Source organism: Erinaceus europaeus, chromosome 21, assembly GCF_950295315.1.
Source record: "Erinaceus europaeus chromosome 21, mEriEur2.1, whole genome shotgun sequence".
Lineage (NCBI taxonomy): Eukaryota > Metazoa > Chordata > Mammalia > Eulipotyphla > Erinaceidae > Erinaceus > Erinaceus europaeus.
In genome coordinates, this window is record NC_080182.1 from 15131522 (window position 1) to 15150561 (window position 19040).

Sequence of the window (19040 nt, forward strand, 5' to 3'; positions counted from 1 at the left end):
GCCGATCCACAATCAGTGATACTATGCATGTGGAAGACCCTGGAATCAGACACATACATACATACATACATACATACATACATACATACATATATACATACACACACACACGCTTTATATGTATAATCTTTGTTTTTCCTCCCTTTCTTCTCCCGGATGTTCATCTGTAGATGAAATGGATGGGGCTCTCATCAGACACCCTGGACGATATGGTAACTTGGGAGGATGAAAACCAGGTGTGACAGAACCAAGAGAAAGAAGCACCTAGAACTCTGATGTCTTACAACTTACCACTGACACCAAGCTGTCCGTCCTTAGTAACCTATCACATGAGAGAATAAATCCAAAGCCTGCAGGGTTATTATTATTCATAATCCTGCTGAACCTTAACTGATATATCTGTGAGATATACCACACTACTTCTTTCATTACCTTTTTCATTACTATTCATATTTTTAATATCCCACTGGTTTGCTAGAACATCATCCAATAAAACTTTAAGCAATAATGGAAGTTATTCATATTTACACTGGCAAATAGTGTTAAAACTACCCACCTATAGTTATGGAGTAGTTGATTAGTATTGCCTATAACTGAAGAACTTGGTTTTAGGATTATAATTTAAATGCAAATCCTCACGCATGGGTAACACTACCAAGAGCCTTTAGAGCTTCTTCCACCTCCCTTATCTTTTCAACCTTGGCAATCTTACGCACTTGCTTGACCTTACTGATCCTCCCTGCCACAAAGGATATTTCAAATCATGACCTCTTAACCAAAACCATTGGCTAATTTAAATTAGGCTCTTCCAATTCTTTCCAAAGCTCATTTCTATTGACTCTATAAGAGTCAATTCTTCTGGTTGTTCGGATTCAAAACCAGGCGGTCCTGCTTGACAACTTCCTTATGCATACACAGCTCCTTATCATATAGTTCCACTCATCAGCTGCAAATACATTCTATCATCCTAAGAGCTCTCTTCTCCTTTGCAACCACAATACCCTATTCATCCTTACTCACCCTTACTCATTTTTAACCCCCAAGGATCCTACCAATGAAGAAGAAACAAAGATGGCACCCTGTGGTTCTAAGAGGGGTTGAAAGAATTAAAAATATGAGATATGAAAGAATTAAAAATGTTAAATATTAAAAAAATGTTAAATATGAGAGTCGGGTGGTAGCGCAACAGGTTAATCACAAGGACCAGCATAACAATCCCAGTTCGAGTCCCCCGGCTCCCCACCTGCAGGGGAGTCACTTCACATCTTTCTCTCCCCCTCTCTGTCTTCCCCTCCTCTCTCCATTTCTCTCTGTCCTAGCCAACAACTATGACATCAATAATAACAATAATAACTACAACAAGGGCAACAAAATAGGGGGAAAATGGCCTCCAGGAGTAGTGGATTCATTGTGTAGGCACCGAGCCCCAGCAATAACCCTGATGACAAAAACAAAAACAGACAGACAAAAAAAAAACCTTCCTTACTCCAGGGGAAAAGATTTTAGCAGTCTTATCTGGACAGCCATTTCCACTGACTCCAGCCTCCTCTCCCTTCTCAGCCTTCTGTCTCACACCTGGGTAGTCAGTGGAAGGGTAATGAAGCCTGACAGAGACCAGAGAGGTAAGAAGACAGGCTCACTGAAACATTGAGATTTAATCATAGATTAAATACCATTTCTCTTCTCGCAAACCTTCCCAACATACCAGCATGGCTCTTCTGGGCTATTCTTAACAAAGATGGGCTACAGCTAAAAATCTGTTTATAACAGACTTTAAGGAATTGTGGTGGGGGGGGAGACAAAACAAGAGAGATGAGCAGGGACACCAGAGGAATTTGGATCCTTGGACACATACAGTCAGTATTAAGGATGGCTTGGTTTCTATAAAAATGAAACTTTACAGGTATTTTTTTTAAAGATTTTTTAAACATTTGAAATCTTTATTTATTGAATAGAGACCGTCAGAAATCAAGAGGGAAGGGAGAGACAGGGAGGGAGAGTGAGCACTACAGCTCCTTTCACCACTCACAAAGCTTTCCCCCTGCAAGTGGAAACCTGGGGCTCGAACCCTGGTTCTTGAGCATTGCGACATGTGTGCTCAACCAGGTGTGCCACCACCCAGCCCCAGAAAATAAAACTTTAAAAATAAACTATCTGTTTATCTCAGTTTCTATTACCAAATCCATCATGTCCAACTTTTAACAAAAATTACAAAACTTGTCAAAAGGCAAGAGAAATGTCTGAACAAGCCAAGTAAGCCTCAGGACCATTCCCTTATGACACATATTTTGGAATCAAGAGTGTATTTAAAGTAACTATCATTGTGCTTTTAATGAAAAAAGGAGCTCTCGTGTAGGAATAGAGAAGTAATATAAGTAGAGGGATAGAAACTCAAAAAATCTAAAGGAAATACTAGCAATAAAAAAAATACTAACAGAAATAAAGAATCAGTTTCTAGCTCACACATTACACCGTCAAGGAAAGAACCAGTGAATTTAAAGACAGGTCAACAGAGATTAAACTGAAATTTAGAGGAACATGAATTTTAAAAAAAAGAGAAAGAAGCAGAATGTCAAGGAAAAGTGGAACAAAACATTTAAGAACTGCGGAAAACTTGAGGCATAGGGCTAAATGAAGGTAAAACAGAATATCTTCATTTTAGAGTAACATAATGAAAATTTGACAAAATTACTTGAACTAATATGTTTTTATTTTATTTTAAAAACTTTTGCCAGAAATGGACCTACCCTATGATCCTGCAATTCCTCTCCTGGGGATATATCCTAAGGAACCCAACATATCCATCCAAAAAGATCTGTGTACACATATGTTCTTGGCAGCACAATTTGTAATAGCCAAAACCTGGAAGCAACCCAGGTGTCCAAGAACAGATGAGTGGCTGAGCAAGTTGTGGTATATATACACAATGGAATACTACTCAGCTGTAAAAAATGGTGACTTCACCGTTTTCAGCCGATCTTGGATGGACCTTGAAAAATTCATGTTAAGTGAAATAAGTCAGAAACAGAAGGATGAATATGGGATGATCTCACTCTCAGGCCGAAGTTGAAAAACAAGATCAGAAAATAAAACACAAGTAGAACCTGAAATGGAATTGGCATATCACACCAAAGTAAAAGACTCTGGGGTGGGTGGGTGGGGAGAATACAGGTCCATGAAGGATGATAAATGACATAGTGGGGGTTGTATTGTTAAATGGGAAACTGGGGAATGTTATGCATGTACAAACTATTGTATTTACTGTTGAATGTAAAACATTAATTCCCCAATAAAGAAATTAAAAAAAAACTTTTTTATATTTTATTTATTTTCCCTTTTGTTGCCCTTGTTTTTTATTGTTGTTGTAGTTATTATTATTGATGTCATCATTGTTAGATAGGATAGAGAGAAATGGAGAGAGGAGGGGGAGACAGAGAAGTAGAGAGAAAGATAGACACCTGCAGACCTGCTTCACCGACTGTGAAGCGACTCCCCTGCAGGCTGGGGGCCTAGGGCTCGAACCGTGACCCTTATAAAGGTCCTTGCGCTTCGCTCCACATGTGCTTAACCCGCTGTGCTACTGTACCACTCCCTATAATATATTTTTTAATTTAATGGGATACCAAATCACAGATGTAGGAAGCTTAGAACATCCGCCAGGGTAAATACCCAAAATTACACCTAGCCAAGCCATATTCAAAATGTAGACAATCACAAAGAAAAGTTTAAAAAGAACTAAAGGTGGGGCTAAGGTAGAGGAAAATCTTTCATATAGTAGAATAAGGATTACCGTAGATTTATAATAAATAACATAGGGAATAAGAAACCAGTGTGAACTATTTAGAGTGTTAAAAACAAAACAAAACCAGGAGTCGGGTGATAGCGCAGCAGGCTAAGCGTACGTGGCACAAAGCGCAACGGCCGGCGGAAGGACACTGGTTGGAGCCCCCCACTCCCCACCTGCAGGGGAGTGGCCTCACAAGCAGCGAAGCAGATGTGCAGGTGTCTTATCTTTCTCTCCCCCAGTCTTCCCCTCCTCTCTCCATTTTTCTCTGTCCTATCCAACAACGACGACATTAATAACAACGACAATAAAAACAAGGGCAACAAAAGGGAAAATAAAATAAAATAAACCTATGAACCTAGAATGCTGTGTTTCAGTGACACTATACTTCCAAAGTGAAAAAAACAGACTTTCTCAAGCAAACAAAAATTGAGGAAATTCACCTCTAGTAAAACTGGTCTGAAATAAAAGTTCTTCAGAAAGAAGAAAAATAATGAAGTTCAGAAATATTGATTTACATAAAGGAAAAACATTAGAGAAGGAAATAAATGAAAGATCTTTAATTTTTTCTTATTCTTACTTGGTCTAAAAAGTAACAATAGCAATGTCTTGGGTTATGTATAGTCATGTGAAATGAATGACAGCAAATGTCACAGAGGGAAGAAACAACTGAGATAGTTTGTCAAAAGGTATTTGCATGACATGTGAAGCAGTACAGTGCTTTTGAAGGTAAATTTTGATTAATCTAAAATGTTTATTACAAAGTAATCAGTGCCCCACCCCCCCCCAAAATTCAACAACCTCCTAGAAATTATGACTCTAAGAAATGATTTTATAGATAAAAATCAATTAAGTAAAACAGAGTAAAGCTGCAGAGGTTACAATAATTTAAGAAGGTTATAACTAAAAATTTATATATATATATATATATATATATGTATACATATAATTTATTTTGGGTAGAAACAAATTGAGAGGAGAGAGGGGAGAGAGTATAAGAGAAATCTGCAGCAATGCGTCACCACTCATGAAGCTTCCTGCCTGCAGTTAAGGACCAGGGGCCTGAACCCGCCAGTTCCTTGTGCATGGCCACTACTTGCACTCAACAACTAAAATTTTAAGACTGTTAATAAAATCAACAAAGAATTATGGTTGCTCAATGTGGCAAACTTTGCTCTGAACCACTGACACGTAACGTCCTACTAATTTCATTAGTTACCTATTATTTCAATGTTCAGAACAGAGCCATGGACGTAAATCACTTGTTCAGTAATGCATAGTAAATAAAGGCACTGAACTTATACCCAGGAAGCTGGCTTCAGAATCTACACTCTTCATCAGTAAATAGTGTCTCTTGATTAACCAAAAAAAAAAAAAAAAAAAGTTAATGATCTAAACACATATATTTAGAATGCAGCTTCTGTCAGACTTTTATTAAAATTTACTTTTAGGATGCCACCATATATTCCAAGGTTAAACTCCTATTATACCACCACTAAAATATCCACATAACTAATGATTAAGTATACATACTTATTCAAGCAAAATATTTTAATGGGAACAAACATGTTCATGAGGTATATACAATATAATTATACTATTGTTGCACTTATTAAAAATCCTGATAGAAACATATCAGACAGTTATAATATACACAGCAAAAAATACCATTCTGATATATATTTAGCACTGAATAGTTATGCAAACCCATTACCTCTATCCAGTTTTCTAGCTCGAGACAACTTTTCTTTTGCTCTCCTTTTTAGTTCTTGCACAGGAATACAAGCCAACGCTTTCTCCTGGAGAGCAAGGTTCTCATAGACCAGCACATGCTGAAGATTGGACTGAAGAACTTTTAGAACGAGTGGACCACTGGTAACCTAATTGGAAAACAAAAAAAGATCAGCTTTCCTTCAGATGCTGTAAAAATGACAATAAAAACCCTTGGCCTATAAATGTATAAAAAGGAGTATGTAGCTTAACATGAAATATAACATTCACACTAAAATGTTTACAAAATTGGTATTCAGGAGTTAGGGAGATAGCATGATGGTTACATGAAAGGCTTTCATGTCTGAGGCTCTCAAGTCCCAGGTTCAACTCCCAGTGCCACCAAAAGTCAAAGTTGAACAATGCTTCACGGCAAAAGGAACCATCAGCAAAACAGAAAAAAGCCTAACAGAATGGGAGAAGATTTTTACAGGCCATACAACAGATGGAGGGCTAATAACCAAAGTATAGAAAGAATTGAATAAGGTCAGCAGCAACAATGACAACAAAAACACCTCACTAAAAGATGGGGTGAGGACATGGACAGAATCTCTATCCAAAATATATAAAGAATTGAGTAAACTCAGCAACAACAAAATAAACACCTCACTAAAAGATGGGGTGAGGACATGGACAGAATCTCTATCCAAAATATATAAAGAATTGAGTAAACTCAGCAACAACAACAACAACAAAAAAAAACACCTCATTAAAAGATGGGGAGAGGACATGGACAGAATCTCCATCCAAGAAGAGATTTAGAAGGCCAACAGACATATTATCAGTGACATGCCAATAAAGATAACAATGAGAATCCATTTATTTATTTTTTATATATTTCATTTATTTACTTATAAAATGGAAACACTGACAAGATCATAGGATAAGAGGGGTGAGAATCCACTTTAAACCTGGGAGAATGTCATAGATTAGACAGGACAGAAATAAATATTGGAGAGGATGTGGGAAAAAAGGAACCTTTCTACATGTTGGTGAGAATGTAAATTGGTCCAACCAATGTGGAAAATAGTCTGGAGCATTTTCAGAACACTAGTAATGGACCTAACCTAAGACCCAGCAATTTCCCTCCCAGGGATTTATCCAAAGAAAACAAAAAGGTGGTAGTGCAGCAGGTTAAGCACAAGCGGCACAAAGCACAAGCACCGGCTTAAGAATCCCGGTTCGAGCCCCTGGCTCCCCACCTGCAGGGGGGTCGCTTCACTGGCGGTGAAGCAGGTATGCAGGTGTCTATCTTTCTCTCCCCCTCTCTGTCTTCCCCTCCTCTCTCCAGTTCTCTCTGTCCTATCTAACAACGACGACATCAATAACAACAATAACTACAACAACAATAAAAAGACAAGGGCAACAAAAGGGAAAATAAATAAATTTTTTTTAAAAAGAAGACAAAAAGACTCTCCCAAAGAGATTTATGTGTACCTATTGTCATAGCATAATTCATAATAGCCAAAATGTGGAAACAATCCAGATGCCCAACTACAGATGAGTACTAAGGAAGTTGGGGCATATATACACAAAGGAATACTACTTAGCTGTTAAAAATGGTGAAGGTATTTCCTTTGCCAAATCTTGATGAGATAGGGAGTTTTTAGAGTGGCCCTTTGCCTCAACTTGATGGAACTTGAAGACATCATATTAAATGAGATAAGCCAAAAACGGGACAAATACCAGGTCAGTTCACTTATAGGTAGAACTTTAAAAAAAAAAAAGGAACCGGACTTCCGGAGGCGGAGCTACTAGCAGCAGATCGCTTTCTCTCCTCTCCTCTCCTCTCCCGGATCAACTAGGAATACCAAAGGAGACCACCCGGACCGAAACAAGACAGGACTAGAATGACCACAGAAACCCAGTAAATCACCCGTGAGTACAAACACGCGTGGCTGGTGACAGAGAGGAGAGAGGGGCCTAAGGAGAGATTAAGTGACTGCTAACAGTTCGACAGTCTGTCAGTGGAGACACCACCTCCAGTCTGCTCCACCAACAAGGGGACAGCTGAAGGGAGGAAAGGACTCCCCAGAGACTCACCAAGTACAATTCTGAGTCTCCATTGCTACTACCCTCAGAATCTGGAGCAGCAACAGGGAGGGACACCAGGGCACAGAGATCTAACCGGGAAACTCAGGAGAAGACCTATACCTCGGTGGCATAGCTGAAGGGCTGTGAAAGTCTCTTTGCATAACCACTGGATTATCTCTGCCACACCCTGCTTTATCTCTTGGTCAGGAGTCATTGATTAAGCCAAGAAGCCTATTGATAGTTTAAAAGCCCTCAGGCTACCATAGCCTACAGGGGAAAAAAAAAAAAAGGCTTTTACACCACTGAACTCCAACTCAGGGATTGAAAAAACTGTTAACTTATATAAAATGGTTAAAACAACAAGAAAAAATAATGGAGACTCGAACCAGGACAAGAGTCCAGCTAAAAGTCCTCCAGAGGGCGAAGCACAAAACAACGAGTTCAACATCCAAACATTAGCTAAGGAAATAATAACAGGAGTGAGTAAAGAATTTGAAAAAATTGTAATCAGAACTGCAGGAACAACAAATGAGAATATGGAAGAAAATTCTAATAATCTCATGGTTATTAGAGAGCTGAAAGCTGAAATTGCTGAGCTAAGAAGGCAACTAGCTGAACAAGCTAAAACAGTATCAGAGCAGGGCAACAAAATAGATGAACTCCAGAAAGCAGTAGAGGGCAGAGAGAATAGAATCAATGAGGCTGAAGACAGAATTAGCAAGATTGAGGATGAATTAGAGACAACTAAAGAAGAAGTAAGAGATCTCAAAAAGAGATTAAGAGATGCTGAAAACAACAACAGAGTCCTATGGGATGACTTCAAAAGAAACAATATACGCATTATTGGCTTACCAGAGGAAGAAAGAGAAGGGGAGGAAGAAAGCATTCTCCAGGCCATAATAGCTGAAAATTTCTCTAGTCTAGACAACACCAAAGACATAAAGATTCAAGAAGCCCAGAGGGTCCCAAACAGAATTAACCCAGACCTAAAGACACCAAGACATGTCATACTTAGATTGGAAAGGAATAAGGATAAAGAAAGGATCCTCAAGGCTGCAAGAGAAAAACAAAGAGTCACCTACAAAGGAAAACCCATAAGATTAGCAGCAGACTTCTCCATACAAACACTACAGGCCAGAAGAGAATGGCAAGATATCTATCGAGTGCTCAATGAGAAAGGCTTTCAGCCAAGAATACTATATCCTGCTAGATTGTCATTCAGACTAGATGGAAGCATCAAAACCTTCTCAGACAAGCAACAGTTGAAGGAAGCAACCATCACCAAGCCTGCCTTGAAAGAAGTTCTGAAAGGTTTCCTATAAACAACCAGACCACCACAAATAGAACACATATCAAAACACTCTAAAACTCTACAAGAATGGCGTCAAAATATCTTCAATCTTTGATATCAATAAATGTGAATGGCCTGAATTCACCTATTAAAAGACACAGAGTAGGAAGATGGATCAGAAAACACAACCCAACAATATGTTGTCTACAGGAAACTCACCTAACGTAACAACAAACACAGACTTAAAGTGAAAGGATGGAAAACTATCATTCAAGCCAATGGCCCACAAAAAAGGGCAGGAACAGCTATTCTCATATCTGACATGATAGACTACCCTATGATCCTGCAATTCCTCTCCTGGGGATATATCCTAAGGAACACAACATATCTATCCAAAAAAAATCTGTGTACACATATGTTCTTGGCAGCACAATTTGTAATAGTCAAAACCTGGAAGCAACCCAGGTGTCCAACAACAGATGAGTGGCTGAGCAAGTTGTGGTATATATACACAATGGAATACTACTCAGCTGTAAAAAATGGTGACTTCACCGTTTTCAGCCAATCTTGGATGGACCTTGAAAAAATCATGTTGAGTGAAATAAGTCAGAAACAGAAGTATGAATATGGGATGATCTCACTCTCAGGCCGAAGTTGAAAAACAAGATTAGAAAAGAAAACACAAGTCGAACCTGAAATGGAATTGGAGTATTACACCAAAGTAAAAGACTCTGGGGTGGGTGAGAATACAGGTCCATGAAAAATGATGAATGAAATAGTGGGGGTTGTATTGTTGAATGGGAATCTGGGGAATGTTATGCATGTAAAAAAAAAAAAAAAAAAAAAAAGAAGTAGAAACGCAAAGCAGAAATTGACTGAGTTTGGAGTATGGCACCAAAGTAAGAAAGCAGAAGTACACTAGAGTTTGCAGTGAGTACCTCCCTAATACTTCCTCTCCACTTTTCCAAGCTTTGGGACCAGGATTGCTCAACAATTTGTTTGGCTTTGTATGTTAACTCTCTTTTCAGTCACCAGGTTCCAGGTGTCATCAGGATGCCGGCCAGACTTCCCTGGATTGAAGACACCACCAATGTGTCCTGGAGCTCAGCTTCCCCAGAGACCCATCCTACTAGGGAAAGAGAGAGGCAGACTGGGAGTATGGACTGACCAGTCAACACCCATGTTCAGCAAGGAAGCAATTACAGAAGCCAGACCTTCTACCTTCTGCAACCCTCAATGACCCTGGGTCCATGCTCCCAGAGGGATAGAGAATGGGAAAGCTATCAGGGGAGGGGGTGGGATATGGAGATTGGGCGGTGGGAATTGTGTGGAGTTGTACCCCTCCTACCCTATGGTTTTGTTAATTAATCCTTTCTTTAATAAAAAATTAAAAAAAAAAAAAAAGGAACCGAACAGAAAGGGAAAACACAAAGTGAAACTTAGGCTGGGCGTGGTACACTGCACCGAAGCAAAGGATTGTAGGGAAGAAAAGGAAAGGAAGGCTAGAAAAGGACTGGGTTGTGGTATCTGATGGTAGAAAACAGGTCTAAGATAGAAATGAGAGTGTTTTGCAAATTCATATCATGGGGAGATAAAAAATTGTACCTCCACTAGTGAATGTAATAAATAACTAGAGAAATAAGAATTGGTGATGGAATATTCCAGATCTCACAAAGGAGGAGGAATGCATACGTTTACCAGAACTGATATAGAAACATAAAAAAAAAAAAATGAAGTCCCTTTTATGTGAAAGCATTCTTATAAAAATGAAGCATTCACATAGACAACTTTTTAACTTAAACACCGATTTTTTATTTACCAAAAGGGTAAGCGCTCACCCAGGGAACTTTAGTTTTCAACTGAACACTTTGCAATCTGGCAATCACCTCATTCATTATGGTCTTAATAGCACTCAAATGATCCTGAACAATAAAGTTTACTTTCTTGCCTTATTTCTCTACATATTCACTGGCGCAACTCCCAAAAAACTAAGTCATAAAAATTGCAGTTTGCTGACTGCATGGAAGTTTCAGCAGCTGGGTAACCATGTACATAAGGCAGCAGCTAATTGCCTGAGAGAGGAAAATTTATTTGGAGTACAAATGAAGTTTAAAATGTGAAATCTCTTTTAGATCAGCAACATTTTTTTCTTCATTAATCATACTTGAACTCCAATTATTTTGGTTTCTAATATGCATGTAGTTAAGACTCTTTATTATAAGAAAAAAATTCTTTACAATCTTAATGAGATCATTTCAAATGGTAATTCTCTTATAGAAACATCTATATACACAATGGGTAATAACACTTTTAGTGATAAAAGAGTTGGTAAGTCCTTTTTTCTTATTTTTCATTTTATTTTTTATTTGCTTTTCCCCCCTTTTGTTGCCCTGGTTGTTTTATTGTTGCTATAGTTATTATTGTTGTTGTTATTGATGTCATCGTTGGATAGGACAGAGAGAAATGGAGAGAGATGGGGAAGGCAGAGAGGGGAAGAGAAAGACATCTGCAGACCTGCTTCACCGCCTGTGAGGAGGCTCCCCTGAAGTTGGGGAGCTAAGGGCTCGAACTGGGATCCTTATTGCAATTTGCACTACGTGCCCTTAACCCACCCCCAGCCCCTTTTCTTATCTCTTTATTATATTTATTCATTTATTTATTGGATAGAGACGGCCAGAAATTGAGAGGAGATGGGGAGATAGAGAGGGTGAGAGACAGAGAGACACCTGTAAACCTGCTTCACCAACTGAAAAGCTTTCCCCTGCAGGTGGGGACGGGGGCTCGAACCCGGGTCCTTTTACACTGTAGTATGTGTGCTCAACCAGGTGTGCCACCACCCGGCCCCCTTAAAGTTTCTTTCTTTCTTTCTTTTAATTTTTTTTTAATCATACGTTGATAAGTCCTTAACAATTTAAAACAAAATTAGTCATCTGCCAAATAAAAACAGACTAACTGCATATTTCGGAATCATGCTTTTAACCTAAATAAAGCTGCAAAATTGAAAACAAGGTATCTAACATTTTAATCTCCTGTGCCATCACAAAAGCTGTCTTTGCACTCTTGAATCTTATTTTAGAAGGAGACAGGCATACAAATATGTAATGGCCTTCAGCCAAGGAAACAGCTGGCAGAGCAAAGGACAGCAGAGCTGCATGCCCCAGAGCAGTGCACTGACTGCTCTAACATATTTAAACTTTAAAAAATCCTATAAACATCCACATACCAGGAAGTTATTTCCTATAGGTATACAGTGTGGTCAGCATGTAAAGCCAGAAAATTTAAACATCAGTTGGGTCATTATAGAAATGTAAACTAAAGCCACAGTTAAATAATACTCTCAATAGTCACCAAAATGATAGTATTTTACAGAGGACCTAGTAGGGGTTGTACTGTTACATGAAAAACTGAGAAATGTTATGCATGTACAAACTACTGTATTTACTGTTGAATGTAAACATTAATTCCCCAATAAAGAAATTTTTAAAAATAATAAAATGAGTTTTTAAAAAATGTTTATTTTATTTTATTCTATTTATTTTCTATATCTGCTAAAATAGTTTTAAAAATATTTAATTTATTTTCCCTTTTGTTGCCTTTTTTTTCAAGATTTCATTTATTTATTAACGAGGAAGATAGCAGGAGAGAGAAAGAACCAGACATCACTCTGGCACATGTGCTGTCAGGGATCGAACTCAGGATCTCATGCTTGGGAGTCCAAAGATTTATCACTGCGCCACCTCCCTGACCACGACCTTGTTTCATATTGCTGTTGTAGTTATTGTTGTTATTGATGTCGTCGTTGTTGGATAGGACTGAGAGAAATGGAGAGAGGAGGGGAAGACAGAGAAGTGGAGAGAAAGACAGATACCTGCAGACCTGCTTCACCGCCTATGTATGAAGTGACTCCCCTGCAGGTGATCTATCCTATAATATGAATTTCTAAAACATACAAAGTAGAAAAAGCCAGGTAAGACTATGCATAAGTGTCCAGGAAAGGCAGCAAAATAAGTTCTAGCAAGACCCATCACTAGTTACTGAACACCATTGTAGTCTAGTGTTTTATATCTTAAGGAAAACTTTGTTAACAAACTTCAATATCAGTGGCCACCTGTTTGTCTTGCACTTGAAAATTTTACAAGATACAATTTTAACAAAAGAAGTACTGTGATAAGTCTAAACCTAAATTCTAAAGCTCATGATTTATCCAGTTCAGATCCAAGTGATTTGCTCTCTTTCTCTTGCTGCTTGACTTTAAGTTATCTTAATTTGTACTTAGTAACCCCATTTAAAATGGGCAGAGCAGGAGAACATACCTATTAAATTCTATAGTATGTCAACTACTTGTGACAAAAACTTAAATGACAAAAGAAAAACTGTATCCATGTGTCAATAATTGTATTGCAAACTATTCTTCCAATAAAATGATTTAGAAGAAAAAAATATATTCTAAGAGCTGGGTGTTGGTGCACCTGGCTGAGCACACATGTTATAATGTGCAAGGAAGCTGGTTCGAGCCTCTGGTCCCCACCTGCATGGGGGAGGCTTCACGAGTTGTGAAGCAGGATTGCAGGTGTCTCTCTCCCTATCATCCCCTTCCTCTCAATTTCTGGCTGTTTCTATCCAATAAAAATAATTAAAAAAAAAAAAAAGAATAAGAAAGAAAGAAACACACAAAAATACATTCTATAAGCTATTTCTGAATTGTAGGGTTAGGAATAAGAAGGAGAAGAAGAAGGAAGAGAAGGAGGAGGAGAAGGAGAAAAAGCCACCACGAAAGAAAATGTAGAACTTCAAATGAAATGCCTGAGAAGGAACATTAGCAAAGGGAAGAACAATTCTGTAAAATCGTGTTTTCATGCACTGTACGCTTTCCTGTGTGACTACTTATTGCTGTACTTTTCATACTGAAATTCAACAAAAAATAAAGTAGGAGATTTTAAGATACACACAAGGTATGTAGGCAGAAAACTCATAATACACAGTGCCAATTATTTTGAGAGGTCAATAAGCCTCTGTAACTAAAACTGTAAAATTGATGAAGAACTCGGGTATTTCAAAGTAGAATGTAGACGTTCAAGAGAGATACAAAAGGATTAACTGGGTTGCATCTTAGGTTTACTGTGCATTTTCACCTTTACACTTTATAAATTGCGGCACTGATAATGGATTCGTAGCTGGCATCAGTAATGCCCACGGTGAATGACAGCAGTAAGGTTTACACTGAGTGTTAATGTAGCAGAGGAAATACAATGGTCATACTCCTGTTAGTAAGTCAGTTTGCTTTAGGTTAAAAGCAGATGTTAATTTTTGTAACTGAATATATATTCAGGTTAAACAAAACTTAGGCTATCTCAAGAGCAATACTCCTGGAGACTTGAAAGTACTAATGAAACAGCCATTTTACTTAACTATTGTTACAAATTTGACAATGCTTTAAAGAGCTAAGGAAACGTGAATGTGTTAGAATTTTAAGAGCCAAGAATGACTAGAGCATCAGTTCATATCTCAAAGCTTTTGCTGTTGAAGTGCTTGGAAAGATAAAGAATGGCTGAATTCTGATATTACCACTGGAGCAGACAATGGGTTTGATGACTGTGCTTCACTGTCCCCTACATTCCAGGTTAAGCCACTAGGATTTGAAGACTGTGTTGTAGGAAGCTGAGTGCTGACTGGAGCTTGCTGAGGTAATTCCACTTTCTGGCTCTTATTTGATCCATCCAGTCTGCTACTTCTCTCTGTGGCAATCAAGTCACGAATTTTTTGCAGCTGTTCCACTGAAGCTTTTTTAGGAAAGATAAGATGTGTTTCTCCCTGAAATATATAAAATAAGGGAAAAAGTTAACCTTTGCTTTATACTGAGTCATATGCATAGTAAAATAATTATATGTCTATGCATATACAAAACTCATGCATAGTACACACATGAATACATTCATATACGAAATGTCTATCAACTGAATTTCAGAACACATCATATTCTAGCAACTTTTCCATTTTCCTACCATAATGGCCCTTTAGAGAAGATAGCAATTATAAATAACACCTACACATGAACCAGAAAATGTGTCTCCTTGTTAGTATGCAATGCTGAGCTTACTTTATGATTTCAAAACCTTTAGAAAAATATTTCATCTTTCATAAATAAGCCAAAAACTGTCAAAATATTTACAAAAGTACTCATTCTTATCTTCTCTACAATAGCATATAATCATACTATTCTTTATGAAATTAATAATGACACCAAAGAAAAATTCAGACAAAACCATCATGGGTCACATAAAATCCTTAAGATATAGAATGACAATGACGGGGGTGGGTAGCAGTGCACCTGATTAAGCTCACGTGGCATGAAGTACAAGAACTGGAGTGAGGATCCCGGTTCTAGGCCCCGGCTTCCCACCTGCGGGGGGGGGGGGGGTCGCTTCACAAGCAGTGAAGCAGGTCTGCAGGTGTCTTTCTCTCCCTCTCTCTTGTCTTATTCCTCCTCTCTTGATTTCTCTCTGTCCTATCCAATAGCAATAACAACAACAACAACAAAATAGAAAAAATGGCCTTCAGGAGCAATGGCTTCATAGTGCAGGCACTAAGCCTCAGAGATAATTCTGGAGGAAAAAAAAAAAAAAAATATATATATATATATATATATATATATATAGAGAGAGAGAGAGAGAGAGAGAGAGAGAGAGAGAGACACCTTTGGATCTCTTAAACCCTTATCTTTATAACAGACACATGGTTTGTATATGGGGTCCACTAACTGTTCCAACATTAAAAATATATATATGCACTGTTAACAATAATGCAAAGGAAGGGGTCAGGCAGTGGCGCACCTGTGTTACACTTGTGTGTAATGTGTTAAGCGCACACATTACAGTGAGTAAGGACCCAGGTTCAAGCCCCTGGTTCCCACCTGCAGGGGGAAAGCTTCACGAGTGGTAAAGTAGGGCTGCAGGTGTCTCTCTGTCTCTCTCCCTACCTCCCCTTCCCCTCTCAATGTCTCTCTGTCTGTAATAATAAAATAAATAAATAAAAGACAATAATGCAAAGGTGATCCAAACAGTGAAACAATAAAAAATCCAATTCTTCTCTTAAATACCCATAATGTAATTTTTGTATCATACACATGGGGGATGTGTTCCAAATTCCCCAGTGAATGCCAAAAGTTAAGGACAGTACTCAGCTGTATGTATACTCTGCTTTTTCCCATATGTGCATACCCATAGTAAACTATAATAATAATTACTACTACTACTACTACTACTACTACTAGTAATATTTTGTAATGGACGCATTCTCGGCTCTGGCTTATGGTGATTTCAGGGATAGGACTTGGGACTTGTGGTCCGGGCGGTGGCACAGTGATAAAGCTTTGGACTCTCAAACATGAGGTCCTGAGTTCGATCCCTGGCAGCACATGTGCCAGAGTGATGGCTGGTTCTTTCTCTCTCCTCTTATCTTCTTCATTAATAAATAAATAAAATCTTTAAAAAAACAAAAAAACTTGGGACTTTAGAGCCTCAGGCATGAGTTTCTTTGCATAACAATTATACTATCTTCCCTGTTCCAATAAGGTTGAACTTATAATATAGGCACAATAAGAGATTAACAACAATAACAATAGTACAACAGAACAATCATAACAGCCTTGTGGGGCCAGGTGGTGGTCCAAGCCCCTGCAGAGAGGATATTTCACTACTTCACCAAGTACTGCTCCAGGTGTCTCTCTTTCCTCCTCCTCTTTAGCTCTCTTCCCCTTCTTGATTTCTTTCTGTCTTATCAAATAAAGGGAGAAGGGGGGGAGTCCTATGGATGCTGTCAACTTTAAAAATATCTTATGTATATTTTTGGACCTGGTTGACCTTGGACAACTGAAACTGCAGATAAAGGGAGAACTACTTAAAATAAGTGAACATCACAGCAAAGTTCATGATGTCAAACAGCCAGCAAATCACATTAAAAGAACTGAAAGAATACAGTAAATCAAGTTTCAAAGTGCTGAGAAGCAATGATAGTAAAACAAAATTCCATCAACTACAAGTGAGATAAAATGGCTGTAAAATTATATGGTAGAGAATTGTAGATTGTGAGCACTGAAATTAAACTCCACAGTGGGAGCAGCATTATTTCCTTGGTGACAGTAGGACTTACAGGAATCAGCTGACCAAGACATTCCTCAATAATGAGGTGAAAATCAATTACATAGGAATCCTTTGTAAGATGCTTAAAGAAGCTAGCAAGTTCCATATTTTATCCTTAATAGCTGTAAAAAAGACTGTTATCATGTATTATGTTTCTGTTCTAAGTATTGTGCTAAGCATTTTACACACCTTATCTCAAATAATCCTCACAACTAACCCAGAAGTATTAGAGTTATCCTCCCCCACGCCCCAAGCACTGCTCAGCTCTGGTTTATGGGTGGTGCTAGGGATTGAACCTGGGACCTTTTCATGCCACAGGCATGAAAAACTTTTTGCATAACTGTTATGTTATCTTCCCAACTCCTTGCACTCTCTTTTATCTGAAAATACAAAGGCTCAGAAAAATTAACCTGCTTGGGAAACTAGGGAATGTTATGCATGTACAAACTATTGTACTTACTGTTGAATATAAAACATTAATTCCCCAATTAAAAAAAAAGTGAAAAAAAGAAAAAAAATTGTACTTGTGTCAACAAATGTACAGGAAACCATTAACCATCCAATAAAGTGATTTTAAAAAGAAAAAAAAAGAAAAAGAAAAATTAACCTGCTTGATGTGTCAAAGCAAGGTTTCAAACTACATGACCTTTATCATTATAAGTAACTGCTTAGACTAACAAATATAAACATATATCATTTTTTATATTTTTTAATTTTCCCTTTTGTTGCCCTTTTTTATTGTTGTTGTAGTTATTGTTAATGATGTCGCTGCTAGATAGGACAGAGAGAAGTGGAGAGAGGAGGGGAAGACAGAGAGGGGGAGAGAAAGACACCTGCAGACCTGCTTCACCGCCTGTGAAGCAACTCCCCTGCAGGTGGGAAGCCAAGGGCTTGAACTGGGATCCTTAGTCCAGTCCTTGCGCTTCGAGCCATGTGCGTTTAACCCGCTGCACTACCACCTGAATCCCCAAACATATCTCATTTTATTGCACTTTGAAGCACTACATTTGTAATAATAATAATAACAAGAATAATAATTTAAGTTACGTGGCAACCTTGCATTGTGTGAGCCTACTGGTACTTTCCCAAGGGTGTTTGTTTACTTTGTGTCTCTGTGTCACATTTTATCAGAATATGCACACTTTTTTCCTAATTATAAGTTGATACTGCACACTTAACATACTACAGGATAGCATTAACCTAACTTTTACATGAACCTATAAACCAGAAGATTTGTGGGGCTCCCTTTACTTGCTTAACTGTGAGTAAGACTCTGGAACAGAACTCACAGCATCTCCAAGCTGGGCATGTAGCTGAGAGTACTGAGCAGAAAGGATCTCTTTCTACAGTGATGAATAAGTTCACAGATTGAAACACATGACTTTTCCAAAATTAGAAAGGAATCAATTCACATATATGATGAGGTCTGGGAAACTAGATATTAGGTGAGAAACCAGATACTAGGTGTAAAAACAAATATGGAGGCTTCTGATTTCATTCTGTTAGTGAAGGAACTCTGAGAAAGGTAGATGACACCATGAACAGAGATGGAAAAATAGCAAAACAGGTGCCCGGATCTATACTTTAGTCCCCAACTCAGAAAGGGCTCAGGCACCAGCAAGATGTTGCTCATGCTGTGTTCCCTTCCCTTCCACCTTTTCATGATCAGTCCTGAAAGAATAGATGACTATAGTCGAATATATCAAAAAAAAAAAAAAAAAAAAAGAAAGAAAGAAAGAAAGGAAAAGAGAAGAAAAAAAAAAAAGAAAAGAGAAAAAAAGCTTAGTCAACAGTACTTTAATTTAGTTAAAGGACAGGACAAAATCACAGGCTTAATACACGAGATTCAATAACATTTTCAGAAATTGGGGAAAATTCTAGTAGTTAACAAAGTTATGTTTCTCAATGTTTTTGCTGAGACAATTCTTGGTTTTGGATGTTAAGGGAACTGGATCTCTGCTCATTAAATGCCGGCAGTGGAAGCACAGATGAAAGGTTGGTATGATTTATTTATTTTTCTTTA

The 19040-nt window shown here is 38.0% G+C and overlaps 1 protein-coding gene across 2 annotated transcripts in view; it reads right to left on the bottom strand.

Moving 5' to 3' along the window:
• NGLY1 (N-glycanase 1) overlaps positions 1 to 19040 on the bottom strand; it is a 79939-nt gene that overhangs the window by 43307 nt on the left and 17592 nt on the right. For both annotated transcript variants that reach the window (XM_060180442.1, XM_060180441.1), the window contains exons 3-4: positions 14445 to 14690; positions 5499 to 5664 (exon numbers count right to left, since the gene is read on the bottom strand). In XM_060180442.1, the coding sequence (XP_060036425.1) occupies positions 5499 to 5664; positions 14445 to 14690 (412 nt within the window). The remainder of the gene's footprint in view (positions 1 to 5498; positions 5665 to 14444; positions 14691 to 19040) is intronic.